Source organism: Anguilla rostrata, chromosome 10, assembly GCF_018555375.3.
Source record: "Anguilla rostrata isolate EN2019 chromosome 10, ASM1855537v3, whole genome shotgun sequence".
In the NCBI taxonomy this organism is placed as follows: Eukaryota; Metazoa; Chordata; class Actinopteri; order Anguilliformes; family Anguillidae; genus Anguilla; species Anguilla rostrata.
This window is the reverse complement of record NC_057942.1, coordinates 12,450,596-12,471,147: the sequence shown is the minus strand read 5'-3', so window position 1 is coordinate 12,471,147 and position 20,552 is coordinate 12,450,596. Positions and strand designations below refer to the sequence as shown.

The following is a 20,552-nucleotide window of genomic DNA, read 5'->3' as shown; positions in this document are numbered from 1 at the left end:
ATAACTGTTTGGGGAAAACGTTTCCCCAACAGACACGGTAATGCAGACCTAATGCGCATCGTGATATTTTCAAAGGCATCTTCAGCACATAACCGCCCCCCTGTAAACACAAAACACATGCACAGCAGATGGACAGACAGAGCCTAATGAAGGACCGTGCATGTGTGCAAGATGACCGACACTGCTCCTACCCATCACCTGGACCCAGGGAAGACCCAGGAGGTTGTGGGGGGGGGGGGGGTGAGGTTAGGGTTAGTTTCCATAGAAATACAGACCGGCCCACAATCTCAGACCCTTGCTGTGACTTCTCAATGACGCCTTTTCTTTCCTTCTCTGCAACTGCTGCACTTTGCAAAGACTGCCCTGCTGAAGCATACAGGCTCGCACTGTGAGCAGGGCATCCCCTTCACAACAGTGAACATATGCAGTATAAACAGAGAGCCCATTCTCCGTAAGAGCTCAATCAATGCAAGTAACTGCACTCAATTCATTTGAACTGGACTGAGCACAAAGGCACTGGACTTACAGAAATAATAAGGAAGTATGTCTCAGGATGGCATATCTGAACTTAATAAGTGTATCTAAACTTAACCCCCCACAACTTTCCAATCAAAATGGTCAAGAAACAGACCATGTTAAAGTAAACTTGTGGGTCTGAAGTCACTCCTCCCACACTGCACTCTGACCATTTTCTGCGTGTGTGTTTGGGGCAGCAGCAGAAGCACCAAGACAACTTCATCTCTGCATCGGCCACTTGTCATCAGGCTAAGGAGTCCCCCTACCACCCCTCCCGCCTCCACCCCCCACGGCCTCCCACTGATCTCCCTAAATCCCCAAATCCGTCAGGGTCTTCCATCACAGTACCCCCGCAGAGACCCCCCCCCCCGAGCCCCCTGAGAGTGCCCCGGTACTCACTCAGTCCTGGCCAGCGCTGCCAGAGCCCTGCTGAAGAACCAGCCTAGAAAGGGCAGGTCCTGGCCCTGGAAGCCCGAGCGCGGGGGTCTGAGCGGGGCAGCCGTCGGCCGGGGCGAGGGCTTCTCGGGCTCGTCGAAATTGGACGTGTCATCCTCGGCGCGGAGCGCGGGAACGAAGGGAGGGAGCGCTTGAAGGGGGGGGGAGAGAACAGAAGGCAATGAACGGATGGAGAGAGAGCGCCTGTGTGCTCCAGCGCTCGCGCGTGAGGGAGAGAAAGAGAGAGAGGGAGAGAGGGAGCAAGTGACTGAGGGAATGGGAAGATGCGGTGGGACTGTAGTGTAGTGCAGTAACCCACACGAGCTCGTTCGTGCTCTCGCTCTCTCTCTCTCTCGCTCGCTCGCCCGCTCCCTCTCCCCACACTGCAGCAGCTCTCGCTAATCACAGTAATACATGCAGCCTGAGTCATAGCTGAAGCGGAGAGCTTGCTCTGCCATCCCACTGCACAGGCATCTACCCCATCATGCAGTTCCTGAAGAGCAGAGCATCTACCTCCTGCCAGCACATCCGCATCCCTGTCACGGGCTACCAGCCTGCCGCTCTGTACAGGCAGTCTGCTGGTGTTCCTTTGGTAGCCCCTCAAATAACAACATCCTCTCCCTGCTTCACCTAGTCTCAAGTGGTGACATCCTAATAACTACTGAACATTCTCCAATGTTCCAACATCACAGGAAGCACAGTCAGTTATCTAGGAATGATAAAAAGTCTATGCATCACAAAGAAACGACTCACGTTTTTTGCTATCCTTCAACTTCATATGAAAAACAAAATTACACGTGGTTCTGCAGTGCCAAAGTGCACTAGCGCTACATTAGTGCTTGTACCCAAATCCAGGTTCAGAAAGTAAATGTCCTCCCCAGTATTTTGTTCCAATCTCCTGGATTTGCTAATTAGCACAATCCTTCAGCCAGGAGGTATAACTAATTAGTGAAATCATGGGTGCAAGAAACACATGGCAGGACTTTTACTTTCTGACCTCTGGACTTTGGACGTCCACCAACATTTTTATGAATTTGTGCAAGCTGCTCTCCCTTAGTTTAACCCATCAAGGCACAGAACAAGCCGTTTTCTGAATCCACAGAAACCCCGATTAGATGGGTCTGTCTGGCGATCTACATAAAGACAGAGCTCTTCCAAGGCAATCCCTGCAGAATAATCAGGCGCTGAGCTCGAGGCTATTGAGCCAATTCAGAAACGCTCAGCACAGGAAAGCAGCAGCTCTTCAACCTCAGAGGCACAGTGACACGATGGCGCCCTTTTCATGGCAGACCCGTCTGTGTTGGCACAGCATACTTGCTTGGTTTAAACTTCTGAAACCAGGGCCAAAAGCAGATTGGGATTGAGAGTGGGAACGCCATGCTCCTCTGTAGACCTTCTCTCTCGGTTTTCCCTTTCCATTACACCCCTCTCTTCTGTGTCCTTCCCCTTCTCTGTCTCTGTCTCTCTCGCCCTCTCTCTCTCTCTCTCCCTCTCCCTCTCTCACGCACACAGCAGGTCCATCTCTGCAGGTCCCCACACCTCGCTCTCTCTCTCTCTCTTTGGCTCTCTCACTCTGAGGCTCCTGAGATGTGAGCCAGTGAAAAGTCCACAGGCCGCCGTTGGCACGAGACAGGAAAGCGCACTTCTGCCGCTCTAGATGGGGGCAGCAATACCAAAACATGCCCTGCTTCATCCAGCCTACAGAAACACACCGCCTAATCTGAATGCATGCTTACTGAATGGGTCTCCTGCGATCATGTGATCGCTGACCGAGGCATCTGTGGTGTAGGCTGATATTGTTAGACTAAAAATATTTTCTAGGATATTTTGGCAATTTGTTCATTTTCCATGATTTTCCATGGACTGGAAAACTGCATTAAAAAATGTATAGTTTTCCAGGATGCGTGGGAACCCTGAAATCGTTCCGTCGTTATTCCCAGATGAAATATACCTGCAATATGACTGACGTCAGGAAAAAAGAAAATACATAACATATGTGTGCCTTCTCACGATCCAGATGGAACATCTCCAACAACAATGGTACACAAAACCCCCCCCCCACCCCCCGCAGCATATGTACAGGTAGTCCAAGCAAACTATCAAATGAGAAATGACAGAAGGGTATAACAACTAGGATTCATGCCTCAGTCGGTCCCCAAAATTCTCCAGTCAAAAAATAATGGGGGAGAAAGACAGAAAATGCTGAATGTGCTGTTTCCGAGCTCCCACTGCGACTTAGTCAACCAATATGGAGCGAGAATCAGAAACACACTGAGCCATATTTGCTGCAGGCTTTAGGCCTAATTGCTTCGTGCTCTCTGTATTTAACATGAGCTGCAATCTCTGTCTGCACAGAAATCTGGGGGCTGTGAGAGCCAATCCACTCGCAGAAACACTCAGACTACAGAAACCTAAAGCATGCTGGGTCATTTTTACACCACCCCACCTCCACTGGCCTGGTTTTAACATGTGTTTGTGATGTACGTTTTTCATATTTTCCAAAAAGTAAAAAAAACATTTTTACATATCCCTAGTTGCTTGATGGATAATTATACATAAATTTATCCTCGTTTCCCAGTATGTTCAGTAAATAAAGTGTATCATAGTAATCATTGATTGACACTGAATCATGCAGATTATGTAGATCATTTTATGAACGGCACAATAAACATTACTGGCCATTATATTATTTTTAATTTCAAGTGCTACTACATTTTTTGCCACAGAGCAATGTGACATTGTTACATTGTTAATATATGGATTTCAAATGGATCATGATATGATTGTTTGTTGTGGGAAGGACAGCAGTTAGTTGTTGGGCTTCACGCCTTAACCTAGCTAACTGCAAGAGCATTTTCTGAGAAACGGAGATTAGTCATGTTATGTGTCAAAAATACCGCCAATTCATATGGACCTTCAACATGAATAACATACATATTATTTACACATTTAAAAATCTGTTAACATCTGATATAGCATTGTCTGTGCATTTTTTTTTGATGTCTGTCCTGGCCATTTAAATGTAGGCTCAACAGATTACTGTATCTGTATTCTCTACACTACCAGAGTTTCTATGCTTTGTGGCAGATTTTCAAATTTCACCTGTTTTATCTGTTACAGGAGGATAAATTAGGACCAAGACATGTATGACAGTGTTCTAAGGGACTGACAAGGATACTTCAACAAAGGGTGCATATCACAGCTGGGTTCCATCTCAAAGACTAATATTTTTCATGACTTTTCAATGGCATTTCAAACGATACTGAATTTTTAAGGATTATTTTTCTTTCTGCAATATCCAGAATTGTATCAAATTAGACCTTTTGAAGATTCATTGCAGGGGATGTTTTGAGATACTACTTTAAATATATATGGTGTTTTGATACACACATGGTTGCTCTTGTTCCAACAGTAAGTGGAGCTCACCTTGTCGCAGGTTGCTCCAGTCAACTTCCGAGAAGAAGGGGTGGCAGCGAAGATCTTCGAACCCGAGCCGGTCCTGTGCCCCACTAAGTAAACCCTGAACCAGGTCCACAAAGTTCCTGCTTGCTTTAGGCTCGTTTGGAAACTTCAAGAAGCGCTGTGGAAAGTTGAAAAGGTGTTTCAAAACTAGCCCATTTCCCAAGCTGCAGTATGAATCCCTTCAACAAGCTCACCTCAGCCACAGTTACATTACACCAATCCAGAACCAACAATCACAAGAGTAAAGTGTCTCTATTTCAGATATACACCAAGCAATTGTATGACAGCCTAAGAAATTCATCAGCAGAAAAACAGAGATCAAAGACAATGCTGTCCCTGGCAAATGCATTGTCACAATCCCCCAAAAGTCAACAGTGAAGCTGACCTGGAAGTTCATGATATTGTTGATTGTCTTGGTGGAGGTGCCTTCAGCGAAGGGGGACTTCATGTAGATCATTTCGTAGGCAATTATCCCCAAGGACCACCAGTCGCACTCAACCCCGTGCGAGGCCTGGCCACCCCCGTTCAACGCTGTCAGGACCTCAGGAGCCAAGAAATCCTGCGTCCCAACAGGCAACCTCGAACCCACAACCTACAAGAACATTGCGTTGACATCACTGTCACCACCACTACAGCTAAACAGTCTCTTCATTATCATCATCAGCAGGGCCTCAAACGCTGGGCCAGCAGCAGCAGCATCAGCCGCTAGGTCTCTGGCCTATGCCACGGCAGGGTGATTTCAATCAGCTGGGAGCCGCATCAAGAGTCCCCTGCAATACGTGCATCCTTACCGTCTTATTAGCCGTGAGCTTGGCCGCCGAACCAAAATCCGCTAGTTTGATGTGCCCGGTTCGGTCAATCAGGACGTTCTCTGGTTTGACATCTCTGCCAGGGGATGGGGGATAGGAGGAAGGGCAAAGGAAATGAGTGTGGGAGACAACCACAGAGTTGCAAATCATCATTTATTTCACTCAGTGGTTTTAGAGAATGCACAAATAGCACATTTGCAGGAACAGATTATTTTGGTGAATTGCAGTGAAAAGGATCCCACCAACACATCCCCTCAATTGTCAGACAGTGTACTCCAGGTTTACTCCAGGTTCATGGACCCAAGCAGAGGTGCAAAATCCAGGTTCAGGAAGTAAAAGTCTTCCCCAGTGTTTTGTTCCAATCTCCTGGATTTGCTGATTAGCATAATTCTTCATCCAGGAGGTAGAACTTGTCCGTGAAATCGGTTCATAGGTGGAAGAAACACATGGCAGGACTTTTACTCTGTGAACCCTGGACTTTCCACCTCCGATCGCAGGCCTTTACCTAACTGTACCATCACATCACTTTTGTATCTATAGAATTCCCTTGGTCACTGTGAGACTGATATTAGAAGTATGTGAGAAACCAGTTTCCTTGTATGGTTTCGGTTTTGTAATAGCTATATGTGAAGTAGACGTATCGAAAACAGCTTGGACAGGAGGGGACTCTGGGCTTAACAACCAGGAAGCAACAGTAGAACATTGCGTCACATTGCTATTTCTATCCCTCATTACTAAAAGATGTCTGAACTAAAATATAAATACAACAAGGAGCGGGTAACACAAAGCTTATCTTTCTGCAAACTAGCTGCTAAGTCATTATTTTAATATTCTTGTGATTGTTTCTCTAAACGGTAAGAACAATTAAACATTGTTATTTCCTTTCGTATATGAGAGAAGCCTTGTGTATTGGGTTCAGAAGTCTATGGTTTACGACAGACTAATCATAAGCCTTACAGATGTAAAGAAAGAATAAACGTCAGTCTTCTGAATGTGCAAAATTCTGACATTTCTACTGGCCTCCAATACTGGTACAGCAACCATTATAATAGAATGACTGACAGCTAATGGCTGGCCAGACCATTTTAAAAGATTGGCTCCATTTTCTTTGGCCTCTTTTATGTACTATGCTGCCATCTTCCAGCAATGGTCTCTGTAGACAGACCCTCTCTTCCCTGCTATTCACAATTTATTGTACTTTAGCCAGTTCTAGCTCTAGACTTCTTGTGCACTATGTAATTGAGACAGTGACACTTCTCTGTTTTCCTGCATTAGTTTGTTCCCTTTAAGTCCTTATTTAAGCCACACAATCAAGGTGTATTTTAACAGTAACATTTAGATTTTCAGAACATCAATGAAAAACTGATTCTCAGTCAGTTACAGTACTTTGTAAACTGGTTCTGGCACCATGACAGTTGTTATGAAACCCTTTTTTTTCCTGTGACATTTTGTAAAAAAAATTCAATTCCATCTGATTTTCAATACTGTGCATTTTGTCAAATAATGTTCTTAAAGTACATCATTGTTTGTTTCAGTAGTTTTTCCTATTTCCTATAGTTTGGCAACTCTTTGGATTTTAGGTTTTCCCAGATTTAATACCCCTATTCAGACCTTCTTCGATGTACTCCTCTGTTAAATAGCCGCTGCCCTCCAGCCTGTAGGTGTGCTTAAAGATATCAAACATTAAAAATATTACAGGAGGTAGGGAGTTATTCTTGAGCCACAGGCTTGTTGTTTTAGGGGGCTTTGAGATGAAAACAAATGAGAGAATCCCTGTGCAAAATGAATAAATGTAAATGCAAGGGGAGTAAACCTCACAGATCTCACCTGTGGACGTATCCCATCTGATGCACCGTGTGGATGGCCTGCACCAACTCCGCCAAGTAGAACTGAGCCATCGCCTCGTCAAAATGTTCCTCATACCTGTTCATGAGAGCCATCAGGTCCCCACCAGGCATGTACTCCATCACCTACACACAGACACACACACACACACGCACACACAGACACAGACACAACACAGACACGACACACACACACACACACACACACACACACACACACACACACACAGACACACACACACACACACACACACACACACACACACACACACACACACACACACACACACACACAACACAACAACACACACACACACACACACGAGCACACAAAGATACCAAAAACAAAACCTTTACTGGGTTTCAGAAGTACGCTTTATCATTAGTAGAACAAACACAAACAGCGCGTGACACCTGAACCCAGCCCGTAATTGCGAGGTCATATCAAAGGGAAAAGGCAGCGCTGGGTCTTCATCCTCCCCCTCAGAGGAGTGTGGGTGTGAATGTGTCTGTTTGTTCAGAGATTACCGAACGCATTTAGAACAACGATCCATGAGAGCCCCGGGCCTGTCGTGATGGGGCGCGACGTGGGGGGAAGCGCACCAAAAGGAGCAGCCCAAAAAAAAAAAAAAAGCGACATCATCTCTACACTCTGCCCTGTGGAGTTCTGATACACTGCCTGATAATAACAGTAATCCCTTCTGTTATGTAGAGCGCAACAGGAGGCTTTAATTATGTTACATTTGAGCAATGTGAACCATCAATCACTTTTTTATAAAGCCACAATTCCTTTTATGCGCCGCAAGACTGATATTAATGTGTAGTACGTTCTTTCCCTATTCAAGAAGGCGCATTGTGGAATAGCGCCAGGGGCACAAGCACAATAACGAAGTTACTACTGCATTTTAACTGCACTTTGACACTTTAAATCACCGCACATAATAGCAGCGATTAAATTCACATCGCTAAAAACTGGTAAAATGGTTCTCCGTCTACAATTCAATGTTTGAAAAATTGCGAAGAAAGAGCACGACAGATGGATTTAAAACTTGACACCATGAATTTTGTCATTTACGATAATAACATTAATCGTTATGATAATAAAAAGTGCTGTTTTTCCCCCCCAGGAAGTCCAATTAAGTGTGGCACAATGTTAGGGTCAGTTATGTCAGTGACTAATGTTCCTCAGCAATGATCAGACTTCTATTAATAGAACAGTCCAAAGTCAGCTGAACAAGCGTCTAAAAATGTATCTTCGTGACACACACCGGTATAAAAGTCAGATTTCAAATACAGAATGAACATATCAGGGGCTATGCTGCAGCAACGAATACCGCAACATTCTGGTGACGTTACCTAGCAACTAGATATTGTACACTCTTCAAGCCAACACTCAGCTGAACATTGAAGGGGGCTTTTGGGGGGGGGAAAGGTTTGCAAGGATTTCTCTGTAAATATTTGCCCAAATTTATATAAATGTCTCAGTTAGCCTGACAGCATTATGAATGGGCTTTCCCTGAAAGAGAATTGCTATGCTGCCTCACACTGAAATCCCTGGAAAGACAGATGGCGTTCAGAAAGAAGCTAAACAGTCATATCCTCCACACATCACACTATCCATCAATCTGACAGGTCGCCTTCATGTAACATGTGCCGTTTGCCTGAATGACATCACAAGCAGTCAATATTCCATTGAGCAGGTGGGCCCGGGGGCTGGGCCCACAGATTGTATAATTGTGGGAATCTGGCATTTAAGAGCAAGGGTTTTATACCTTTTAAAATGTCAGCTTACCAATTAAATGGCACAGTGATAATGATCTAAACTCGTGTTTACAGGGTTTTTTTTTTTTTTTTTGGTGCCAGATACAGAAAACTGAGGTTGTAGGAAGACAGGTGCTAATTAAAAAAAGCAGGCCTCATTAAGAAAAGCAAACTGCTTAACTCGACTAATTATCACATTCATAGAGAACGCACGCTGTGTTTGCCAAAGACTGGCTCAGGATGACATGCACTGTGGTCATTTCTTAATGAACACATACAAAACCCTTTTTAAAAACGAATTTCCTCGAGGTCTCTGTTCCAACACCAGTTGACCTTCTGACCTTCTGACCCGCACCTCACTGTTTTTTTCTGACCAGTGGAAGCGAGGGGAATTGGAACACATGACCAGTGAGGTCACAGATGGGCTGCGATGGGAGGGGTGGTGAAGGAGATGCTCACCCCTGTCAGAAGAGAGACGTGTGGGGCCTGTATGCACCAATGGTGTTGTGAGGTTTTCAGCCCATAAGGAATCCAAGTTCCTGCCATCAGTCTGCCCAGGCAAAATCTGTGTTATTGGTGCGCGAGCACCCCATGGAGTGATACAATGGGACTTTCCAAAAATAACAACATGTTTAAGAACCACTGTGGTTAGCGGTCACCCTCCCATTGTACCACTCCACAGGGGTGCTTGCACACCAATAACACAAACTGACCTGGCCTATTAAATATATTGAGTGTCCTATCAACTCCGTAACTTTGGGAACTTTGGGGCCTCTGGCTCCCTGACCACGGGACTGACCCTCTGCTCAGTCACGTTCATCATCAACTTTTTTGTCAACCAAGACATAATTACATGCCTGTCTCCTTCCTCTTGTAACCCAGGAATAAACTCTCTGCTTGATCAATTAGGCATCAGCCAACGGAATTAAGGACTGGCCTCCTTTTTAGTATTGAAACTCATTTTAGTAATTAATACTGATATGAAACCATAGGGTAAAACTTGAAATACCGGATGAGGTTATTTTACTGCTGTTTGTTGTTGTGTTATGTTTGTTATGCGTATGTTGGTCTGGTACAGGAAATTCCCTGACCTTGTTGTTTTACATTGTTAAAATTTTATTTTATGAGACTGATTAAATTAACTAACCATGTAACACAGAATAGCGTTTCACTAATCCAAAACACAAATTAACCTTCATTAAATGGTAATACTGCTAACCTCTATGTTTAGCCGTCACAGAATTATAATTTCCTCTGATTATAATCGTATAATATTATTCCTCATATTATGCAAATTATTGTTTTCAATTAGCTTAGTCACATATTCATTATCATAGCCAATAAATATACATCCTTTATTTCCAAACCATTGTCGTGTCTATGTTATTTCACTAAGTTGGGTGCTGTAGACATACAGAATTCTGATTGGTTGTAGAAACAGACTTTTACAGAAGCACAATTTATAAATCTCTTTACTTTATCCATTCACAAAAAGTACTTAAGTGGACAGGTGGACAACAAATGCCATATCAACTGGGAAGATTCTAAAGCACCAAGCTATGGAGCCAGCAATCTGATGATATGTCTAAAAGAAAAACAAAAGCCACCGACACCTGTCTCACAGTGAAATGTTCCCACACAGCTGTTATAAGGGGTTTGGATGAAAAATGTGATGTAAAATAGCCTGTCGAGAGCTGAAAGGCTCTGCATTCACCAGATGCAATTCACCAGATGTCTGAGGCAATGCAAAATGCTTATTAATCACTGCGGTAGGGTTCAAATCTCTCAGTGCTCTTTCGCTATTTATTATATAAATGTTACACAATGTTATGCAGACACGAATTCTATCTGTTTGCCTTTTTTCTTTTTTTTACTTTCTCACAGAACTTCTCCTTTGCAACATTTTACAAACAAATATATGATACGAAATGAAAAGGAAAAATTCAAAAATGCTTGTTTTCCACTGAATAATTTACACCACCTGCATCATACCAACGCTCTGTTCAAAGTAATGAGCTGGACTGAGACCAAAACTTTAGTTATGGGAATGTGTGAAGTAAAGCTACCGTGTATCTCATGCTATCACTCACTTGGCCTGTAGGAGGAACATGCTACTGAAAAAGATGTGGCAAGCTTGCAGCTGCTCCTTGGGCTGGTGCACAGACATGATAAGGTAAAAGCTGTGTAGCACATGCTGTGAGGAACCTCCTAGTCATGATTTAGAATGTTCAGTCCACAAATTTAATTAAACTGCAACTCCCAAAAACCAGAGGTGCACAAGTCCTGCTGCAGACACAGAAGTCTGGACAGACGTCACAGAGGGCAAAGTTCAGACTGGAGGTATACAAAATTGGGGGTGTTGAGAGGCAAGTAGTCCTCTTTAACGTAATGGAGAATTTGGATGTCAGTGAGCTATGCAGAAAAGAATGGCGTAATATTGCAGTGTGTTTGGCTGGAGAAGACAAAGAGGAGCAATTCTAGAGACAGAGTGGAACATGAACTAGAGTTGAGGGGACAGGCAATAAAGAGAAATAAACCAATCATCCAAGCGATGTTTGCACGCAGTCACGAGGAAAGTGCCTTCCTTTTGGGGTGACGGGTCACATTACGCATCAACACACGCAAGCCAACATTCATTTACTATGCCATTTGTTCAATCGAGTCAACCGCCATTATTATGGGGTACAAGCTGTTCACCATTTTGTTCAAAATTTGCTCATTATCTGAAGGGTCACATTACTCACAATTGCAAAGAAGAAGAAAAAAATTATGATCTAATTTTCCTAATGACCATTTGAGAAGGACAATCTTATGATTAAGGCCCTAGTTAGGACTTATGATTTGTGCTGTAAATTTAATAAGCGGTAGAGCCTGCCAATAAAGTACGGAGATTAGAAGGCAGATAAATAATACTGTAGCACCCTCTTCAGGGCATTGAGTGAATAACCTACTGGGAACATCAGTGGCTTACGTAAGTCAGCACTGACAGGTCTTTCACAATGAACCCAGCGGTTTAAATTGCTTGGCTTGAACCGCACCACCGGTGAAAGAACAGGAAGGTGACAGCTTGCATAACTGCTCACAAATAGGCCGAAGTCTCCGTGCAAATGAAAGGAGGAGCCTTCAGAAAGAGAGAGGCAGCGGGTCAGATCCGTGACTAAGCCGCTTCCGTTATGTAAGCCCAGCACACGCCAGAGCCACCCGCACCAACGCACCGAAGAGAGACGCCCCCGCAGGAAACAGCAGACCACAACAATCCCAGCATTCCTCTTCCTTGAGTGCAGTCTGACTACTGAAGCAACAGTGACACAGAAAGAGAACAGAACCTCACCTAAACAACCATGCTGGTACTCCACCTATTTTAACCAGTACCAAGGGCCGGCTTCCTGGTACAGTAAATGCAGTTCACCTATAACCAAAGGTGAGGAGCTACTGGAACCACGGCTTTGAGCGGGGTGACTTCTTGCAGCATCATCTGACTGAGCAGGTGGATCACTCACCAGGTAGATGTTATCCTTGTCCTGGAAGGCATGCTGCAGCTGAGGGATCCAGGGGCTGCTGTTGAGGGACAGTATCCCACGCTCCTCCTCGTAAGACGCCATCTGTGGGCGGGACAGTCACTGAGCCCGGGGCTGCAGACTTACCCAACACCACTGTCACAGGGGTACACTGCACCCCCTTCACTCTGCTCTGACTGTCCCTTTGAGTATTCTGACTGAAACTCATTTTTTTTTTTTTTTTTAAACATTCAGGTTGCTTGGAAACTGACTCCATATTCGATTTTGCGTTAATCCATAGAGGATACATCCCACTTTATAAGCTAAGCCTCAAACTGAACTTGTGAACTTTCCTGCCACTACTACTTAATCTTAATTAATTAAGGTACAGGTATTTGGTCGGCAGAATCGATGTAGTTCTTTTACAGTATTTCATGTTACATTTTCCTTATTTTGTTGAAGTATGTTATTAATTAGTGATGGCACAGTGATGCATCATTAATCCAACCAGTGGCTCACCAATCAATGCATTTTGCAGTGTAAAACAGAGTAAGTTGATTGGCTTAAATACATAAATTACTGGAATCATGGAAACTGAGATAAGGAAATGAATCTAACTGACTTGGTATTAGTAGACAACAGAATCACAGCTTCACACAGAGTTGCATGCATTATTCTGTAAAAAATAAGGTAGAACGGAAAGTATCCCACATTGTCCATGGAGCGCAGGCAGGTCTTGTTCATGATCTTCATGGCATAAATGTCCCCTGTTGCTCTCTCCTTAACCACCTGCACCTCAGCGAAACGCCCACGGCCCACCACACCTCTCAGATCAAAATCCCGCGGACCTGGCTGCAGCTCCCGCAGCTCTGACACCACCTCTGAGACTGAGCCAGAGACACATATACATATACACACACACACATACACACACACATACAAAGCACACAGCCATGGACACACACATATATACACACACACACATATACACACGCGCGCACACACACAGACATACGCACACACACACACACACGTGTGCATGCACGTAGAGACATACACACACAAACACACATAAAACGCATACATACATACATGCATGCACGCACACATACACACACACACACACATACAACGCACACACGCACGCGAACAAGTACAAGTACACATACATGCATGGACGCGCACACCCACACAAACACAAACTTTAAATTAGTTTCTCAGTATAACATTTGACCTCAGTATTTTCACCCAGACACAGAACAGGGGAAAACCAGAGAGCCCAGTTTCTTATTACATTAGGTTAAGTGTGCAGAAGAAAACAAAAAGTTTCTTACACTTGTTAACAAAATTGGCCACATATTTGATCTTCATGAGCTCTGGAGAGCTACACTCCTGAAAGAGTAGGAGCAGGGCCTCGAGAAGCCCCTCCCTCGTCACGATAGCCCCACCCTGCTGGGGATGGACTCCGCCCTTCCCCTGAGGAAGGACAGAAAGGAAGTGACACTGGTGAGACTAGGCTCAGCATCAATGACAGGAATCTTCTTGATCACTTGAACTGCCTAATTGGACATTTCATTCAGAATATCATCCTTTATCTTGACATTACTTGCAACAATACTGTCTTTTTATATATTAAGGACCTCTGACTAGCTAACATATACATAACACCAGCAAAAAATAATAAATACTTATATGCAATTGTGTCCTAAGCTAGGATAGCTCCAACACATAACAGAACACACACTCTTCTTCCTGTTTACCTGTAATAGGAGGTTGAGGCGGGAGCAGCGGCTGGTGATTGGATCCAGACAGGCAAGATCTTTGACGCTGCTGTGACCCCCATACTTAAACTTCAACATTGCGTCTTGGGTATACTGCACCAGCAATCAAAGAGCTACCATGGAAATACAAAGAGCCTGATTGTGAGGATGACTGATCACAGTTCAAAAAACAAAGCATTTCTGATATTTACCAATATCATTCCTGAATACCAGTCGGCACAAAGTTCAAACAGGATTTTGATAGGAGTCCAGCGCCCTCTTGTCCAATTTGCTCAAAATTTTACTACACATTGGTTAGACTTTTTATATGTAAACAGCCGACTCACAGTTTAACGCATCATCGCACTAATGTAAACAACATGTTGCAGCTTGAGTTTGTGTAACAATGCAGGAAGGCTGGCTCATTGGCTTTGTACATGACTTAATGTTGAGATGGAAATTTTTTAATCATCTGGCAAACCCTCCGATGGATTGCTGACTTGTATAGGTGGGGCAACCACGTACAACTCAACAACAATATAACCAGCAAGTTCAAGGGCCGGTTGATTTTGAAAATTGTAGCTAGCTAGCTATTGTAACTAGCAGTGTCACGAACGAGGCACCCAGTTCAGTAGTATGACATTCAGTGACACTCTATCTACTAGTCAGCCTTTCCATACCCTTTCTGACAACAACAAAAACAAAGAATTAGTAAGTTAACGTTAGTTACTTAAATAATATTGTATAACTTATCTGGGCTGTTAGGTTCTTAAATATCTGTTTTATAGTTATATGCTAGCTACCACGAACGAGGCAACCAGTTCAATAGAGGTCAAGTATGACATTCAGTGAAACGCTTTCCATCTACTACTAGTCACCCTTTCCATTCCCTTTCTGACAACAACAAAAACAAAGAATTAGTAACCCTAACCCTAACCCTAACCAATAACGTTAGTCTCTGTACGGCAGACAGCTTAGATATGCATTTGATATGCTTAGCCAATAACGTCAGACTAGCCAAATATCTACTCATTCAAGTTAACATAAAAAGCATGGGCAACGTCAGTTGGCAGCTAAATTAGTATAGTCATACCAGTAGAATAGTTAACGTTTAGAATACAAACATACACTACCAGTCTTATTCTACGACATCTCAGCTAGATAGCCAATCTGGTTTGCTAATGTTAATTTATCTATCTAGAGTAGACTAGCTAGCTAGCTATGAGACATGATAACTATAGTCTAGTTATTCTGTAACGTTTGGTAATAACAAACTGGATAAGCGATATATGACAGCACTTACCGGTTTGCAGAATATAGCTAAATTTTTGGCATGCGTGTGTTTTTGCTTGACATTTGTTGTTTTCCAGTAAGTAACTAAATAACTAACTTAATAAAAACCGGACCTTCCGACCAGTCCTTCTTCCTCCTGACAACTTTCAAATTTCAGCGCCTTCCCGTGACACTATTAACGTAACCGTTCTCATCTACGTAACCGCGTTGCGTCGTAACGTCAACGCTTGCTTTACAAAAAAGAAAAGCTATGTTGCTTTTCTCTTCGTACTCAGCGCATTTCTAACTTGTTGGACGTTGTGCTGTACGAGGATATAATGCAATGTGAATTATCCTGGAAAGAGTACCACGCATACGCTCTGGGTATAGTGTTCTATCCAATACAACAGTAATACGACCTAAAATAAACGAAACGCAATACCAGGCTCGCTGACTAAAACGACAATTGTGGTCGGAGTGTTTCTTAATGTAGTCCTTCAGCACTTACTGCTATAACATTTACCAGTGTGAGGCTAAATGAATCAGTCACCCATTCATAGGCTACTATCAAGTATGTTGCATACGTTTAAGACTGATTAAAAACTTAATTAAATTTAAAGAAAATAATAAAAAATGTAAATGGACCAAAGTTTTACTCCTCATAGAACATTCTAAATAGCAGTGAATTATACAAATACTGTATCCAATAACCAGGTGCTGAACAACCTGTAGCATATGGTCTGAAATGTGAGGTGATTCCATACTGCCAGTTAAAACACAGAAGTGTAACTCCATTATAAAACACAATCTTTATTATGATTATTATGATTGTTATGATTATTATCATCCCCATCATCATCATCATCATTATCATTATTATTATTATTATTATTATTATTATGTGCTTCATTTCTGTTGTCAGTTTGTAAAGAACCATTCAAAATCAGACAACTTTTATGCTATCCAATATCTGTCTGCAGATGGCGCTATTGCTTTCACACGAAAAAGCCAGTCTTTGTAAATAAGTGCCTTGCTGGTAAGGTATTATATAGATGTACTGTAACGCAAGTGCAGGTGGTTTTTACATATGTGGGATTTCTTGGCTACAGCTGTATAGTTTATCCACGGTCACAATACCAGCTCTGTCAAGTAGTAAAAAGCCTGCTCAGCATATAGTATAACCTACAACATGAAACATGAGGCCTCTCCTGCCCATAATATTCCATAATGAGAAAAAAAAGTAAATGATGAACACAACCTGCAAGACCAAAACACATGCCAAATTAAAAGGCAAATGTGCAATTCTATGTAATCATTATATCAAAAATATGACATGTATAGCTTACAGGAAAATGGTGTTTCAATGCTGAATGCAGTTTAGACATAATACTAAGACAATATTTTTAAACTTGGTTTCCAATTAAGTTTTCACGTCCCATTTGTATATCTACTATCCATTCCCCTTACTGATGTGATATTAGACCAAAAAATTCTGATTTGATTCTGATTTGAAAAGAGGATCATGAAAGCTCTAAGACCAAACTGAAATGTATAAAATCAGTAGAATATAGTCAGTATAAGCAGTAACATCACTGATGTGATGTATGCGTCATAATTGCTACTATTATTGCACCACAAGCACACACACACACACACATAATGACACATAGAAATAAAAGAGCAAACGCATTTTAATAACAATGATTAAAGCCACTAAAACCACTTTAGCTGACCAGTTCATAAAATGCGCCCCCACCCCAATCCCTCAGAAGAAAATCTGCCAGGCTCAGATGGTGAAAGCCAGGCAGTGACCTACTTCTTTTGTGTCCTCACATTAAAGTACAGCACAGCTATTGTTTTTAATCGTTCACACACACACATACAGACACACATCATATGCACTCTCTAAAATGGTTCACATACTGATGCACTCTGCTGTAGGGGCAAAAGAAAAGAAGAAAAGAAGAGAAATAAAAATGATCTCATCCATCCATTAGAGGAACCCATACTAATAATACATAATAGTTATTCTGCATTTCCAGAGAATAATGTAGCAGTAGCACTTATATAAATTCAAATTAAAATGTTCAGTGGAGTGGGGGAGGGTAGGAGGGAGTTAATGGCAAAATAAGGTTCTTTATACCGTTCATAAACAGCCATATCTGCTGTTTATTGCTAAACTAACTGGCATTGGTTTTAGGATTCCTGTTGGCAGAGAGATTTATTCTGAGCAGGGAAGATTAGGACATCTTGGTAATCCTGTTGTTTTCAGGCTCAAACAGCCACTGTGCAGTGACAGTCAGCCCCAAACAGCACAGAGCGGTCACAGCCTCCAAACTACAGTCCTCTTCAGTGAGAGATGGAAATAAAAAAGTATTTCTTGCCATTGGTCTTAATGTTCACAATCACTTCTCAAAGATTCCTATGGGAGGGGGACCAATTATTTATTTCTGGTTGTCGAAATCTTCTTTCCCGAAAAAACACTTATTTTTGATTGCATATAAATTAAAGTGAAGAAAATGTTAGTGAAGAAAAAGAAATATTTGAGTGTGTGGGTGTTTCTGTGGTGTGACATATGTATGTGTTCGTTTCTAGTCATTAACAAATTAAGAGGATATGCTGAAACGTATATTTTCTCGTTTATATAAAGGGTCGTAGCCAAAGAGGACAAAATAATTGATTGATTGCGATAGTGCAACAATCTTGTTTACTCCAAAGTATTTCTTAAGGGAAAATTGAATAAGAACGCATTTACGTCACACATCAGGTGTAGTCAGCGAGAATGGCGTTATCATGATCAGCCAATAGCAAGCCTTTTGAAACAAGTTGTTAGCCTGACGTGTGAAATCTGGGCACGCGCACAGCGGGAAAAAGGAGGTGGGGCTGTCGGGATTGCGCATTTACTGGAAACTATTTATGAATATACGTTCCAGGCCAGGGATCCGCAAGATGCCTCCCGTATGAGAGGCAACGATAATGGGGAACCGGGACCCCAGCGCATCGGGGAGGAGAGACCGATCGCTGGAGAAAGTCCTTCAGTGCGGTTAATGTGAGGACACAGCGCTACCTGGTGTTATTTCGCAGAGGTTTAAATAACATAAACCTGGAAGATAGGCGACTGCCTTCGGACTGGTGTTATTTTGCACAGGATTAAGGAGGTTGGTGTGAGTTTGGGGGGAGGGGGGCTTGGGAGGGTGAATTTTGGGGTAGAACAGGTTGCTACAAGTCGTGGGCCATGAAATGAAAGATTGTGCGGCTATTATGGAAACATCTGAATGGGAATATCATCGGCGCAGAGAGGATTGGGTCGGAAGAAATCTGTGACAGAGCGAGCACCGTTGGCGTAAATCAGATTCTCTCCTGCCTTTTGTCCGCCGGGCGGCGATGTCAGCTTTCTGCCTGAATTTACACTCACCCACAGCCGCGATTTCAGCACCACAAGAGCTGGACAGCGACTGCATGGAGCACTCGCTGGATCACGGCATCAAACCCCCTCAAGACTCGGGAGGGTTTCAGAACCATTCGCTGCTGTACGCTGGCCCCGGAGGCCTCGGGATGGCACTCGAGGAAGAACTCGCCATGCTAACAGGCGACCGGGATGAAAGCACCGACTTACCCGTCTTGGAAATGCCTGTTAATGGGCAGGATCCTGACTTACTGTCGCTCTTCCGACAAAAAGAAAAGGACTTGGTTTTGGCTGCTAAGCTCGGCAAAGCACTGCTCGAGCGAAACCAAGACTTGACTAAGCAATATGAGAAAATGAATAAAGACCTCAACGAAAAACTGGAGGTAGGAGCTAATACCCTGATATAATAATCTTCTGTAAACAACGTTTCGCATATTAGAATTACAAGCAAACGCTTCGCACTATTAAAATGAAAATAGCCATTGAATATACAGTCTTTAAAGTGGCCATTAGATATCCTTTACAATATCCTTAGAGGAAGGAGACAGACAGTGACTTAAATACATTAATGCATACCAGACAGTGATGCAGGCATTCCGACAGAATACGTGTTGTTTATCCAGGGGTATGGCCTCAGTACGCAAGAAACTCTTTCCTAAAATCTTTCTCCACATGACCCCATTCCAGCACACTGGAAATACAACGTTGTAAATAAAGTCAATGAGCAAACTCTCAATTTGAAACAAAATTAGTTTAAACTAGGCAAAGAAACAAATTAAATAACATTCAAATGCCTAATTTATTTAAATGCCCATTCACCTTTAAGACATTTTTAATATGATGAATTTAAGTTGGTGGACTCATATTTTTAAGTGAAGACATGGTCCATATATGGTCCATGGACTGGGAACTATTTGTGTGAGACTTTGCTGTATCATACTGGTACATAATAAAAATGCTTTCACACAAAACAGGGATTTCTTATAATTATTATTTTAAAGCCTGCATTTTTAAGTATGAATGCCTAATCTTATTTTTTGTGTAAATATGAGGAATAAAACACTATTTACTATCTTTTAGCTCCCACAGTGAAACTAGAGGCTGAGCTATTATCATTATACCAGCACAGAAAATAGCAATTAAAATAAGTAAACATAATCCTAGCCTAAATTTTAGCAGCTTGTAGGATCAGCCTGTAAAAGTTAATAGCAATTTTCTTTACCTTCTCAAACATATATGGTTTGTGGTTGTAGCTATGACTAAATCTGGCTATTCAAACCCCCAATCCTTTAGCCCTAACTGAACCCAGCAGCTGAAACAAATCAAATCAATTCTCAAATTCGGCTGTAAGTTGGGATACATAAAAATAACGGATGGGCTGTTGATAGTGAAATTAATGGTTTACAACCGTTTAGGGAAGAATAGGTCAATAACGTGAAAGCCTGAGAGAGGAATTTTAAGTATGTATAGATTTTTTTGGATTTCCGTTAGCTAAAAAAGTAAATCTGACTTGCCCTGGGAAACACTACTGCACATGGTTGGGAAAAGGAACAAAGACTAATCCCTAGTCATGTTCCAGGGCCTGTACAGCAGCCCTCGTGTTCACTCACGCTCACCCTCGGCCTTGACTGCAGACAAGAATTTAACTTATCAAAAACAATGGGGGAAAGGACAGAGAAGAGAGTATCTGAGCAAGGAAATAACACCTTAAATATAACTTCAATATAATCTCTTTATTTTTCTCACAAATTTATGAATGCTCTGTCTTAATTGAATCTTATTCCAATACC

At 42.5% G+C, this 20,552-nt stretch overlaps 2 protein-coding genes across 7 annotated transcripts in view; one reads left to right on the top strand and one right to left on the bottom strand.

Annotated features, from left to right (window-relative positions):
* The window catches only part of LOC135265010 (citron rho-interacting kinase), a 77,554-nt gene extending 62,007 nt beyond the window's left edge, over positions 1-15,547 (bottom strand). For all 5 annotated transcript variants that reach the window (XM_064354178.1, XM_064354180.1, XM_064354181.1 and 2 more), the window contains exons 1-10: positions 15,388-15,547; positions 14,085-14,218; positions 13,659-13,800; positions 13,036-13,211; positions 12,328-12,429; positions 7,050-7,192; positions 5,205-5,298; positions 4,799-5,005; positions 4,378-4,531; positions 916-1,102 (exon numbers count right to left, since the gene is read on the bottom strand). In XM_064354178.1, coding sequence (XP_064210248.1) covers positions 916-1,102; positions 4,378-4,531; positions 4,799-5,005; positions 5,205-5,298; positions 7,050-7,192; positions 12,328-12,429; positions 13,036-13,211; positions 13,659-13,800; positions 14,085-14,183 — 1,304 coding nt within the window. In that variant the 5' untranslated portion in view covers positions 14,184-14,218; positions 15,388-15,547. The remainder of the gene's footprint in view (positions 1-915; positions 1,103-4,377; positions 4,532-4,798; positions 5,006-5,204; positions 5,299-7,049; positions 7,193-12,327; positions 12,430-13,035; positions 13,212-13,658; positions 13,801-14,084; positions 14,219-15,387) is intronic.
* Positions 15,548-18,250: 2,703 nt separating this feature from the next.
* Positions 18,251-20,552, top strand: part of bicdl1 (BICD family like cargo adaptor 1) — a 35,966-nt gene continuing 33,664 nt past the window's right edge. Inside the window, exon 1 of one of the 2 annotated variants that reach the window (XR_010332829.1) lies at positions 18,251-19,145. Coding sequence is in view for 1 of the 2 variants with exons in the window: in XM_064354174.1 (XP_064210244.1) it covers positions 18,741-19,145 (405 nt within the window). In the remaining variant the exon portion in view is untranslated. The remainder of the gene's footprint in view (positions 19,146-20,552) is intronic. The other variant, XM_064354174.1, reaches the window with a different exon arrangement.